Here is a 14,408-nt window from a genome sequence, read left to right on the forward strand (position 1 = left end):
GAGGAGGGGTAAAGGCTGTTGCGGTGACTATATTACCCCCACACCGGCGGTCACGAGTCATGAAGGCTTTCCACGTGACCGTTTAGGTTTCTCCTAGCTCTGATGCTGCTGATGGTCATTAGTAGCCTACCAAACTTGCTAACTGCCTGGTACTCAGCACTCTATTGTCCCTCTAATTACTCTGACATCAATACAAATGTAATCAAAAATTGAATTAAACACTTCATGTTGCGCAACATTTATATAGTCTATGCAATTGTGAAAGAAAACAGAGTGGGCCTCTATTAAAAAGAGGAGGATCCCATCAGCTTTCTATAGGCTAGGCTAGACCTACTATATTTATTTCTTAACTTTCCTAATATTAAGCACATTGCTTGTCTTTACAGCAGGAGTATAGCCTACCTGGCTGGTATGAAAATGAACCACGGGAAAAGCGTCCTCCATTCGCTATTTAAGTGAATAGATTACATTTATTTTTTTCCCTGCCTGTGTTTCGAGACAGGTGCATGATAATGGTCCATTCTAAATCACATTTACATTACATTTAAGTCATTTAGCAGACGCTCTTATCCAGAGCGACTTACAAATTGGTGCGTTCACCTTATTTGACACATATATTATTTAGTATATGTAAAGACGAGATTAAATAGAATAGTCTGATGGGTGACAATATTAGCCTATCACTTGTGAATGATATGTTATCACTTCTGAATGATGCCCAATGTAAGGCAAGAAACAATGCCTTTTTTTGCGACTTTTTCGAATCATAGTCGCACATCGCATGTAGCCTAGCCCATAGGCCTATATGTGTCCAAATAACTTCTTAAAATTAAGCACATTAATTCGCTTTACGAATAGTGTAGAGCCTAACTGGCATACATAAGCAGCGCGTGAGTTTCGAGTTTCAAGTTTGGGGAAGATCATTTTCACCATTAAAATGCACCTTTATAATTAAAGCATTACATGCATAATCGCATTTGCGGTCACTTTTGATAATGGTTGTTTCCACTAATGGAACATTCGCGCTTATAGCCTACTGCAGTGTGCGCATTGCTGCGCGTATAATGTGAAGAAATAGCCTAATGTTGTATCACATTTTAAGCTAAACGTTCTGATCTGTTGCGTCAGCCTCATTGCATCATTTTTATTTATTTTTATTCTAGTGGTTGTATTCATTTGGTTCTATCGCATCCCACAACTGTCCCAGACTATGTTTGGAGTATTTATTTCTCGCACAGAATAGAATAGGTTAACTTTTGTACTATCGGGATAGTAGATTGATTTAGGCTAGTGCTTTTTCTGTTTGTTTAGGCTTACTCATCTTGTTGGCTGACGAAAAGGCATGGATTTTTTTTAGGGGGCATTACGACCACACAAAGGGGATGCCGCCGGGAAATGCGAGGCATTATCAAGTGCTTGTCAAATTGTGAATGAGAGACTGATGACGTGTGTACAGCCTGCACAATAAACAAAGCAGAGCTCATGCCTTTCAAGCTACTTTTTTCAAATCATCATTAGAGTCATATCATGCAGCATTACAATGTATTCAAAATGTAAATATATAGCCCAACTGAAGTTACATTAATAACTCTAAATTAAGCATACAGGAGTACCTATTTCTTTGTTAATCGCTCAACACAGAATAGCAGCAGGTGCGCACTCCCTCAAATCCTTTGGAGAAAATATCCTTTCTATTTTATTGAGCTTTGTTCAATTGTATTTTTCATACTATAAAATAAAATAATGCCACGGAATTCTAACCAAATCTTGTCTGCTAAATGAACTAGTGTAGCCCACAGCCATATGGCATAGCCAGATCAGGACCTAACCTAAGGACAATTCAGAGTAAGCAATTCTGTTCTTCTGAAATAGACAACATTTTCTTAATTTCATGTTTCTTTAGACCTGTCTAAAATAAATTATGGATTTATTATGGAGGTGTGGGCTATATTACATGGATGTATTAAACTTTTTTAAATGTAGATGTTCCAAAGATCTGCATCAGTGGCTTGTAGGCCCTGTGTGGAAGCCAGGAGATGCTAAATGTGTTATTTAATTAACGGTCAATTACCGTGAGACCGACAGTTATTTGCTTGACTATCACCGGCTGACGAAATTTCATGACCTCCACAGCATTTTATTTTATGCTATAGAAATTACTAGGTATTTATTGAGAAATTACATGGTCAATTGATAAAATAGGAGGGGTCAAAGGGAAGGTATGGCGTCATTCGCTGTGTATGGAGTTAAAACGCAGTTGATCGAATTTAGGTGTTTTGTTTGATAATCTGCTTGAACTATTTAGTCATCTCAGTTCTATGTGACTTCCTCTCGCCTCTCCCTCCAGGTGTCACGGCTTTTATGGGACATCCTGGGAGATGTGTGTGAGCCCTTCTACTACAGTCTTCTCGGTTTGGACCAGAGCGCCAGCACCAGGAGAGCACTGAAGGTAGTGTCTGCCCTAGCTGCATTCCAAATGGCACTCTATCCAAGCAGCGGACCTCGAAGCTAGTTCCACTGCTTTTTAAAAATTGTTCCCCTCTAATCAGGGACTGATTTAGACCTTGGACACCAGGTGGGTGCAACAAATTATCAGGTAGAACTATATTCTATTGGTAGAACAGAAAACCAGCCGGCTCCGGACCTCGTAGGGTAAGAGTTGAAAACCCCTGCCCTATACACTTCGATAAAAAGGTGCTAAATAGAACCATATAGGGTTCTTCGGCTTGTCTCCATAAGGTAACACTTTTTGGAGCAAAGGTAGAACCCTCTATGAAGGGTTATTCTTAGAACCTATAAATGGTTCTACCGAGAACCATTTTATCATCTAAATGTTCTCCTTAGAACCCTCGATGAAGGGTTCTACCGGGAACCCTTTCATTTTTTAAGGGTTCTTCCTAGAACCCTCTATGAACTGTTCTACCAAAACCCCTTTAATCTTTGAAGCTTAATTAAATAGTACCCATAAAACACCAGTCTCAACATCAACAGCGAAAAGGCGACTCCAGGATGCTGGCCTTCTAGGCAGAGTTGCAAAGAAAAAGCCATATCTCAGACTGGCCAATTAAAAGAAAAGATTAAGATAGGCCAGCATCCCAGAGTCGCCAGTTGACATTGAGACTGGTGTTTTGCGGGTACTATTTAATGAAGCTGCCAGTTGAGGACTTGTGAGGCGTCTGTTTTTCAAACTAGACACTCTAAAGTACTTGTCCTCCTGCTCAGTTGTGCACCGGGGCCTCCCACTCCTCTTTCTATTGTGGTTAGAGCCAGTTTGCGCTGTTCTGTGAAGGGAGTAGTACACAGCGTTGTACGAGATCGGCAGTTTCTTGGCAATATCTCGCCTGGAATAGCCTTCATTTCTCAGAACAAGAATAGACTGAAGAGTTTCAGAAGAAAGTCCTTTGTTTCTTGCCATTTTGAGCCTGTAATCGAACCCACAAATGCCGATGCTCCAGACACTCAACTAGTCTAAAGAAGGCCAGTTTTATTGCTTCTTTAATTAGGACAACAGTTTACAGCTGTGCTAACATAATTGCAAAAGCGTTTTCTAATGATCAATTAGCCTTTTAAAATGATAAACTTGGATTAGCTAACATAATGTGCCATTGGAACACAGGAGTGATGGTTGCTGATAATGGGCCTCTGTACGCCTATGTAGATATTCCATAAAAAATCTGCCGTTTCCAGCTACAATAGTAATTTACAACATTAACAATGTCTACACTGTATTTCGGATCAATTTGATGTTATTTTAATGTACAAAAAAAATGTATTTTCTTTCAAATACAAGGAAATTTCAAAGTGACCCCAAACTTTTGAACGGTAGTGTAGGTACAGTTAAAAAAAAATTCTCACACCTATCTTTTTAAACGTATCAGATTATTAAAACTCCTGATGTTGAAGATTTAACACTGAGGTAAACACTTGTGCTCAAGAACTATAAAACTATGAAAAATATATATAAAAAAGCTCATTTAGATTCAGAACAGTGTATGTAGAACCCTTCTTGCCTTTTAAATAATCACTCTTCCCATAAAGAATCATCAAAGAACCCTCTCTTCAAAAAACAGTTCTAGATAGAACCCTTTGCCTTACAAAGAACCCTCCGTTTCCAAAATGGGTCCTAAAGAGGAAAACAGTTCTTGGTAGAACCCAATCCCCCGACAAATAACTATTTAGAACCCTTTTTTTCTAAGTGCACTACTTTTGACCAGGATCCATGAATTACAAATGCATCTGTTCTCAATGACAAGGTCTACTTATTCATGTTATAGAGTAGACTCCACTCCACCAATATAGTTGAATTATCAACACTGCTAAAGTTATACCACTGCTTACCTTGCCATAGAATGTAACTGTGACTGCTGTGCTGTGCTAACCAAGCTGTATTCATCTCTCTCGATCTCCCACTCTTTATATCTCTCCCCACTCAGCAAGTGAATAAGTTGTTGCAGGGGGATTGTTCGTACAGGGAGCAGAGCTGTCTCTATCCGTGGGCCTCTCTGTTCATCTGGGCCGTGCTGCAGAACCGCAGCGAGATGGCCGTCTACTTCTGGGAGATGGTAATTTATTTATTCATTGTTTTATTTAACCTTTATCTGACCTGGTAAGTCAGTTAATAATGTATGGGAACAGGCAGCTGTAATGACAATGACAACCAGAGGGCTCCTGGCTATAGAATATTTCATGTATCATGTTTGTCTTTATCTGTTGCCTAGTACTGTCTTTTTGCCAGCTAGGTCCATCTACTTTAAGCACTGCCTTTCTTCCCAGTAGCCTACTTGGTGTGTGAACTGCTGACTGCTATTAACCTGAAGATGATTGTTCAAATCAAATGTTATTGGTCACATATTCAGCAGATGTTATTGCGGCTGTAGTGAAATGATTGAGTTCCTAGCTCCAACAGTGCAGTAGTATCTAACAATTCACAACAACGCACACACAATTCTAAAACTAAAAGAATGGAATTAAGAAATATATAAATATTAGGACGAGCAATGTCGGAGTGGCATTGACTAAAATACAGTAGAATAGAATACAGTATATACATATGAAATGAGTAAAGCAGTATGTAAATATTATTAAAGTGACTAGTGTTCCATTATTAAAGTGGCCAGTGATTTCATGTCTATGTATATAGGGCAGCAGCTTCTAAGATGCAGGGTTGAGTAACTGTGTGATACCCGGCTAGTGATGGCTATTTAGCAGTCTGATGGCCTTGAGATAGAAGCTGTTTTTCAGTCTCTTGGCCCCAGCTTTGATGCACCTGTACTGACCTCGCCTTCTGTATGGTAGCGGGGTGAACAGGCCGTGGCTCGTGTGGTTGATGTCCTTGATGATCTTTTTGGTCTTCCTGTGACATCGGGTGTTGTAGGTGTCTTGGAGGTTCGGCAGTGTGCTCCCTGTGATGCGTATGGCAGAACGCACCACCCTCTGGAGAGCCCTGAGGTTGCGGGCGGTACAGTTGCCGTTCCAGGTGGTGATACAGCCCGACAGGATGCTCTCAATTGTGCATCTGTAAAAGTTTGTGAGGGTCTTAGGGGCCAAGTCACATTTCTTCAGCCTCCTGAGGTTGAAGAGGCGCTGTTACGCCTTCTTCACCACATTGTCTGTGTGGGTGGACCATTTCAGATTTTCATTGATGTGTACGTAGAGGAACTTGAATCTTTCCACCTTCTCCACTGCGGTCCCATCGATGTGGATAGGGGCGTGCTCCCTCTGCTATTTCCTGAAGTCCATGATCAGCTCCTTTGTTTTGTTGACGTTGAGGGAGAGGTTAATTTTTCCTGGCACCACTCTGCCAAGGCCCTCACCTCCTCCCTGTAGGCTGTCTCGTCATTGTTGGTAATCAGGCCTTCTACTGTGTCATCTGCAACTTGATGATTGAGTTCGAGGCCTGCGTAGTCACGCAGTCATGGGTGAAGAGGGAGTACATGAAGGGGCTGAGCACGTACCCCGTTTGTGTTAAGGATCAGCGAAGTGGAGGTGTTGTTTCCTACGTTCACCACCTGGGGGCTGCCCGTCAGGAAGTCCAGGATCTAATTGCACAGGACGGGTTTCAGACCCAGGGCCCCAAGCTTCATGATGAGTTAGGAGGGTACTATGGTGTTGAAGGCTCAGCTATAGTCAATGAGCAGCATTCTTACATAGGTATTCTTCTTGTCCAGATGGGATAGGGCAGTGTGCAGTGCGATGGTGATTGCATCGTCTGTGGATCTATTGGGGCGGTAAAGCAAATTGAAGTGGGTCTACGGTGTCAGGTAAGGTAGAGGTGATATAATCCTTAACTTGCCTCTCAAAGCACTTCATAAAGACAGAAGTGAGAGCTACAGGGCGGTAGTCATTAAGTTCAGTTACCTGTTCTTTCTTGGGTACAGGAACAATCGTGGACATCTTGAATCAAGTGTGAACAGCTGACTGGGATAGGGAGAGATTGAATATGTCCGTAAACACCCCAGCCAGCTGGTTTGCCCATGCTCTGAGGATGCGGCTTGGGATGATGTCTGGGCCGGCAGCCTTGCGAGGGTTAACAAGCTTAAATCTCTTACTCACGCCAGCCATGGAGAACGAGAGCCCCCAGCCCTTGGGAGTGGGCCGCGCTGGGGGCACTGTGTTATCCAGGTGCCCTTAGAGAGTCCCTATATGAGCTTGATACCTTGATAAGCTCATTGCCTGACGATGTCTCACCTCTCTCCGTACTTCAACCTCCCGACGTCTGCCTTCGATTCATTTCTTTACAACTCCTTGCTTCTTTTGACTTCACCCTTTTCCAGTCCCCTCCCACTCACAAGGCAGGCAATACGCTTGACCTCATCTTTACTAGAGGCTGTTTGCCTACTAATCTCACTGCAACCCTCTCCAGGTATCTGATCACTACTTTGTTTCTTTTTCTGTCTCCCTTTCCTCCAACCCTAGCCACTCAGCCCCTGCCCAGATGCCCAAGTGCCATTACAATCTTCGCTCTGTATCTCGCACTATTCTCTCCTCTTCATCCTGTCTTCTCTCCCCTTTCTGCTAAATCCTTTTCCCTCCTGTCTCCTGACTCTACCTCTTCAAACCTCCTCTCCTCCCTTTATGCATCCTATGACTCGCACTGTCCCCTTTCCTCCCGGCCAGCTTGGCCTTTCCCTCCTGCTCCGTGGCTAAGTGCCTCATTGAGAGCTTACAGAACAGGGCTGCGGGCAGCTGAGCAAAAATGGATCCAAACTAAACTTCCGGAGGACCTATCATCCTTTCACTCTCTCCTATCTACCTTGTCTTCCTCTGTGTCCACTGCTGTGTCCACTTTCTATCACTCTAAATTTCAAGCTTCTGCCTCTACCAGGAGAGATGATGTGGAGAGGATGTACTCTCACTACTGGTGTCCCCCAGTGCTCGGTTCTAGGCCCTCTCTTCTTCTCTCTATATACCAAGTCACTTGGCTCTGTCATATCCTCACATGGTCTCTCCTATCATTAATATGCGGCTGGCACTCAACTACCTTTCTCCTTCCCCTCGTCTGACACTCAGGTGTCGACACGCATCTCTGCCTGGCAGATATCTCAGCTTAGATGTTGGCCCACCACCTCAAGCTCAACCTCAACAAGATTGAGCTGCTTTTCCTCCCGGGGAAGGCCTGCCTGCTCCAAGACCTCTCCATCACAGTTGACAACTCCACTGTGTCCCACTCCCAGAGTGCAAAGAACCTTGGCATAACCCTGGACAACACCCTGTCGTTCTCTACAAACATCAAAGCAGTGACTCACTCTTGCAGGTTAATGATCGACAACATCCCCGCTTGTGCCATCAAACCCCTGCATCTTACGTGAACACCAGCCCGCCTGGTGTTCAACCTTCCCAAGTTCTCCCATTTCACTCTACTCCTCCGCACACTTCACTGGCTTCCAGTTGAAGCCTGCATCCACTACAATACCATGGTACTTGCCTATTGAGCAGCAAGAGGAACTGCCCTTCCCTACCTTCCGGCTATGCTCAAACCCAACACCCCAAACCGAGCACTTCGTTCTGCCACATCTGGTCACTTGGCCCTCTCATCCCTATGGGAGGGCAGCTCCCGCTCAGCCCATTCCAAGCTCTTGTCTGTCTTGGCACCCCAATTGTGGAACCCTATCCATCTTTCCGAAAACATCGACCTCTTAAAAGTGTATCTTAAATACACTTTGTCCCATCTATCTATGTTAAGATGAATGCACTAACTGTAAGTCGCTCTGGATCAGTGTCTGTTAAATAACTAAAATGTCAATGTAAATACTTTAAGTTAAACTAATCTGTAGAAAAATGTATTAATTTATGAATGCACAGACTAATTTTAGCATTGATCTCTCCCCTTTTTATATCCACTTCCCTCTCTCTCTCGCTTTCTCTCCCTCTCCCCCATGCTCTCTCTGCTTCTCTCCCCCTCTCCTCCAGGCAGGGGAGTCTGTCCACAGTGCTCTGGCAGGCTGTAAGATTCTGAGGGAGCTGTCTAAGCTGGAGAGTGAGACAGAGACCAAGCTCTCTATGAAGGAGCTGGCCCAGAAGTTTGAGAACTTGGCCCTTGGTGGGTTAGCCTTGTCCTGGCTGTGTGTTTGTACTGTGAGGATGTCAATGTAGTGGTTATCAACTCTGTTATGCATACATGTGAGCTGCTTGTATTTTCTGAGTGACGGTTACCCCATAATGCTTTGTAGCAGTTCCGCATCGGACCGCAAGGGACCACCTGTTCTGAAAGTCTGCTGGACGGCATCCCAGTCTGGGACCATTCACATTGCTTTCACACTCAATGTCTTTAAGATGAGGACTGAAGCAAATCAATCCGCACTCCTAATGGGAAACCTAATGTGAAAACCTGTGACCCGTTTCTTCTCTCTTTAGAAGTCTTCAGTGAGTGAGTGTTAACCCTTTAATCCTCTCTCTAGACGTGTTCAGTGAGTGCTACCAGAGCAGTGAGAGCCGCTCTTTCACCCTCCTTATAAGGCAGTCTCCGGTGTGGGGCAAAGCTACCTGTCTACAGATGGCCACCTCAGCCGACGCCCGCCACTTCTTCAGCCACGATGGCGTGCAGGTCTGTACTAAACTCAGGGGTCAGAGGTCAAGGTGTGTGTGTTTGTGTGTGTGTGCATGCATACGTGTGTGTGAATCTTGAATCATATCAAATATTTATCACATACTTCGTAAACAACCGGTGTAGACTAACAGTGAAATGCTTACTTACGGGTCCTTTTCCAACAAGATGAAGAGTTAAAGATAAAACATGTAATAATCTGTGTGTGATCTGTGTTCACATTAATCTTTATAAAACTAACCAGCCCCTTAGATTTCCAAAGTGTGTGTGTTAGAACATGGAGGGGGGTTAATTGAAGTTTCTCAGTACCAACTCTGCTACTACCTCTTCCTCTGGCAGTCTCTGCTGTCTCAGATCTGGTGGGGAGACATGAAGAGGAGCACGAAGGTCTGGAAACTGGTCCTCTCCTTCTTCTTACCCCCCCTCATCTACACCAACCTCATCAGCTTTAGGTTAGTGTCTGTCTGTCTGAAAGTGTCCAATCCATTAAATGTGAAATATGTAGAAGTCACACCACCATTTTCTGGTTGCAGGAATTCTAATACTTAGCATAATTTCCGTTTATGTGACAAAACAAGCAATGTGTAGTGTAGAGAATCATTGTACCATCTAAACTGCTGTGAAATATATTTGAATTAACCAAAAATATAGTATTGTCAGCTGTTTGAAGCTGGAGTACAAAATGTAAAGTAAAATACGTAAAAACAAAACGGAAGAACGGGAAGCATAGAAATAGCGTACATAGATGAGATCTATCGCTTCTTAGACTTGCTTTCAATGAGAATTACATATCTATAACTCACATTTCTATGTGGATTTGGTCAGGTCACCCAAAAAGTTACATATTTATGCATAATAAGCATTAAGATACAGAGAAGAGATTGGTTACCCACATGACAAAATACTACAGTTTACTATAATATTTACTATAGAATTCGGCAGTAAACTTTAATATATTGTAGAATACTATATACAGTACTACACACTGTAGTATCCCTTGATCATGTGTAGTACTTAACTATATCATTTTGTTGTATAATGTAGACTACTATCGTAAATACTACAGTAATGTCCTCAAACAACAAAAGCACAGTCTGCAAAAACAAAGATAATAAAATATAAACACTACAGTATAATACAGTCTGCAAAAACACTACAGTAATTACTATAGTATAAACAAAAACATTTTACTACAGTATTTATACTATAGTAAACTGCGAATGGGGTGGCAGGTAGCCTAGTGGTTACAGCATTGGACCAGTAACCGAAAGGTTTGCTAGATCGAATCCCCGAGCTGACAAGGTAAAAATCTGTCGTTCTGCCCCTGAACAAGGCAGTTAACCCACTGTTAACTGTAAATAAGAATTTGTTCTTAACTGACTTGCCTAGTTAAATAAAGGTGAATAAAAATGACAAATATATTTAAAAAGTACTATCGTATACTACAGTTATATCTGCAAAAGCGCTATAGTCAAGGCCGAGACCGAAAAAATGTGAGTTCAAGACCATGATTGTAATTGTGTCAAATGTCACCATAATAACAGTTCAAAATGTCCAGTATTTATGTGTTCATACACAATATATACAAAATGATGTGGACACCCCTTCAAATTAGTGGATTCGGCTTGTTCAGCCACAATCGTTCCTGAAAAATCAAGCACAGCCATGCAATCTCCATAGAGCAGTAGAATGGCCTTACTGAAGAGCTCAGTGACTTTCAACGTGGCACTGTCATAGGATGCCACCTTTCCAACAAGTCAGTTTGTCAGATTTATGCCCTGCTAGAGCTGCCCCGGTCAACTGTAAGAGTTGTTATTGTGAAGAGCAAACGTCTAGGAGCAACAATGGCTCAGCCACGAAGTGGTAGACCACACAAGCCCACAGAACGGGACCGCCGAGTGCTGAAGCAGAGGAGAAATAATGGCCCGGGGCTTTTTTTCACTGTTTGAGCTAGGCCACTTAGTTCCAGTGAAGGAAAATCTTAATGCTACAGCATACAATGACATTCTAGACTATTCTGTGCTTCCAACTTTGTGACAACAATGTGGGGAAGGGACTTTCCTCTTTCAGCATGACAATGCCCCCGTGCACAAAGCGAGGTCCCTACAGAAATGGTTTGTCGAGATCGGTGTGGAAGAACTTGATTGGCTTGCACAGAGCCATGACCTCAACCCCATTGAACATCTTTGGGATGAATTGGAATGCAGACTGCGAGCTAGTTCTAATCGCCTAACATCAATGCTCTTGTGGCTGAATGGAAGCAAGTCCCCGCAGCATTGTTCCATCTAGCCTTCCCAGAAGAGTGGAGGCTGTTATAGCAGCAAAGGGGAGACCAACTCCATGTTAATGCCCTTAATTTTGTTATGAGATGCTCGACAAGCAGGTGTCCACATACTTTTGGTCGCATGTAGTGTATTTGACCGAGAACCTCGATCCGGTCTTATATTGCAAAATTAGAAATTGTGTTTGTTCTTTTTACATTGGAAAAAAGTATAGACTCATAGCTAAAAAATGGTATATCATACACTGCAGTTGAGGAACAATGGGAAAGTAATTCTGCTTTGAAAGTTGATAAACTTGTAAACTCACTTTTGAGAAAATTGCCCTTGAATGTTTGGTACACCTACTGGAGAGCTCTTTGTCTAAACCTATTCAGCATCTTTCACACCTTCTTAAGCCTTAGCCCCACCCATCTCATTAAGGATTCACATGTGAGGCCATGTAATAAACAGAGTGAGTAAGGTAGTGTAGCAAACAACCAAAGATTTCAAGACTAAAAGTGGTAAAAGTAGTAGTCTACAATAAGGAAAAACTCCAGGTAAAAATATACTTTATCTAGTCCTTGGCCTATATCCTAATCTGACTTTGGTGCAGGTCATTTTGTTCTTCATATTACCATCTCTGTTTTTTTTGTCACATGCACAGGATACAGAAGGTGTAAATGGTCAAGTGAAATGGTTACTTGCATATTTGCATAGTAGTAATATCAAAAATAGAAAGTGTCCAGATAATTAACAAACAAAAAAAATATTAGACAATGCTTACCCAGACACGCTTATCTAAATTATAACCACCCCTCAGCTACATCTAGCTAAATGGAGGGGGCACTTTTGTCTAGATCTAGACGTGTACACATGTTATTGTCTAGAAATGTACACATGTTCATGAAATACAATAGATGGCCGTAGTCACCCCCAGACACACCTGGCTAACTTGATGAGTCATGTAATCATCTGGCGAAGTAGAGTCTTTTGTTTAGATTTTTAGCTAGCTAAAATGTATGTGCAGGGCACATACAAAAATAAATAGACTTTTCCTTCACCACCTATCTTACAATATCGTTCAAATCTTCAATTTGCAATGCTGGCCTATTTTCATCTTTGCTTCCCTTTCACTACAGGCTATCATTCACATTTTTTATACGTGGAGCGTTCCTTATTTTCCTCATATGGGGTGAATGTGAGAAATTGGAAGCTGGCGGTGAAACTGTCTGTCAGTCTATAATTTATTTCTCTCTCTCTCTCTCTCTCTCTCTCTCTCTCTCTCTTCTCTCTCAGGGAACATGAGGAAGAGGTGAGTTCGGAGGAGGAGGTACCTCTTGGTCGAGACACAGAGAGTCTGGACGGAGGAGATGCCACTATGCTCTCCCTCTCCGACTGTTGTGAAGTAGATGCAAGACAAATGCCTCTGCTGTGAAGTAGATGCAAGACAAATGCCTCTGCTGTGAAGTAGATGCAAGACAAATGCCTCTGCTGTGAAGTAGATGCAAGACAAATGCCTCTGCTGTGAAGTAGATGCAAGACAAATGCCTCTGCTGTGAAGTAGATGCAAGACAAATGCCTCTGCTGTGAAGTAGATGCAAGACAAATGCCTCTGCTGTGAAGTAGATGCAAGACAAATGCCTCTGCTGTGAAGTAGATGCAAGACAAATGCCTCTGCTGTGAAGACAAATTTGCCTGTTGTGAAGTAGATGCAAGACAAATGCCTAAGGCATGCAAACGTAAACACACGCACGCACGCACACACACACATACTCATCCATGTACACACACTAAGTAATTATTCCCATTCTTATCCTCTCAGGGAAGAGGATGTCGAGGAATATGCTGCTCTAAGGGACAATCTGAAAAGTGCCCCCTCCTCCAATCCCAAGAGGCCCTTCATATTGCTGCGCTGGAGGGAGTTCTGGTTTGCGCCTGTCACCTCGTTCCTAGGCAACGTGCTGATGTACTTCCTGTTCCTCATCCTGTTTGCTTATATCCTATTGTTGGACTTCAAGCCCCCGCCGCCTCACGGCCCGTCCACCTTAGAGTTTGTTCTATACTTCTGGGTCTTCACCATGGTCTGTGAGGAGATTCGACAGGTAGGATGCATCACATGTAAACAAAACACACACTCAAATACACACAGACAAGCACAGAACGTGTACAGGCAAGAACCTATACAGTCACCTCTAAATCTATTGGCACCAGTGATAAAGATTAGCTAAATAAATAATAGAAATACTAAGATTATTGGATGGTCAAAAAAATTGAAAAATCTATTATTTTATACTAATACAATTTATCAGAACATTTTATTTAGTTTAATAATCTAAAACAGATAAGTCAAAATTATTAAAATGACACAAAATGTGTTTCCATTTCCATTATATTTTAGTCATTCTTATCCAGAGTGACTTACAGAGGCAATTAGGGTTGCTCAAGGGCACCTCTGCATTTTTTCACCTAGTTGGCTTGGGGATTCGAACCAGCCCAACGCTCTTAACCACTAGGCTACTTGCTGCTCTAGCAATAGGTAGTAATCGATATTAATAGATAGTAATAATGTATAGTAATTAAGTAGTATTAGATCGTAATTCTACTTTTTTAAATTAATCTCATTTTAAGGAAATGTATTGTGGCCTTTTCATGACTTTCTGTTTCACTAGGCTATAAAAATGAGGTAATACGCATGTAAAATCATTTTGTCATTCATCACCGTGGCATAGAACTCACAAATGAAATGAGACACGGTTGTTGACTTTCTTAAATTAGGCAATGGGTACAAGAAACTACTGAAAACCAAAATATACTACTTATCACTATTAGGGCAACTATTAAGAAGTTTAAAACAACTGGAACAGTGGTTAACTTGTCTGGTAGAGGACCCAAGTGTATCTTTTCCCCACGCACAGTGAGGAAGATGTTCAGCAGGTAAAGAAAAGTCCAAGGGCCACAGTTGGAGAATTACAGAACTTGGTAAAAGATTGCCATAAAAAAAGCCTTTATTAAGAGCAACCAACAAATGTAAACACATGGAGAAGGGAAAGGGGATACGTAGTCACTGAATGCATTCAACCGAAAAAATTGTAACCACCGAAAGC

At 42.2% G+C, this 14,408-nt stretch overlaps 1 protein-coding gene across 1 annotated transcript in view; it reads left to right on the forward strand.

The window, feature by feature from the left end:
• The window catches only part of LOC115109990 (transient receptor potential cation channel subfamily M member 4-like), a 68,382-nt gene that overhangs the window by 30,984 nt on the left and 22,990 nt on the right, over window positions 1-14,408 (forward strand). The window contains exons 12-18 of the mRNA XM_065011110.1: window positions 2,348-2,449; window positions 4,434-4,562; window positions 8,410-8,539; window positions 8,898-9,043; window positions 9,383-9,495; window positions 12,601-12,704; window positions 13,120-13,406. Of these exons, the coding sequence (XP_064867182.1) occupies window positions 2,348-2,449; window positions 4,434-4,562; window positions 8,410-8,539; window positions 8,898-9,043; window positions 9,383-9,495; window positions 12,601-12,704; window positions 13,120-13,406 (1,011 nt within the window). The remainder of the gene's footprint in view (window positions 1-2,347; window positions 2,450-4,433; window positions 4,563-8,409; window positions 8,540-8,897; window positions 9,044-9,382; window positions 9,496-12,600; window positions 12,705-13,119; window positions 13,407-14,408) is intronic.

This window comes from Oncorhynchus nerka, linkage group LG26 (assembly GCF_034236695.1).
Source record: "Oncorhynchus nerka isolate Pitt River linkage group LG26, Oner_Uvic_2.0, whole genome shotgun sequence".
NCBI lineage: Eukaryota > Metazoa > Chordata > Actinopteri > Salmoniformes > Salmonidae > Oncorhynchus > Oncorhynchus nerka.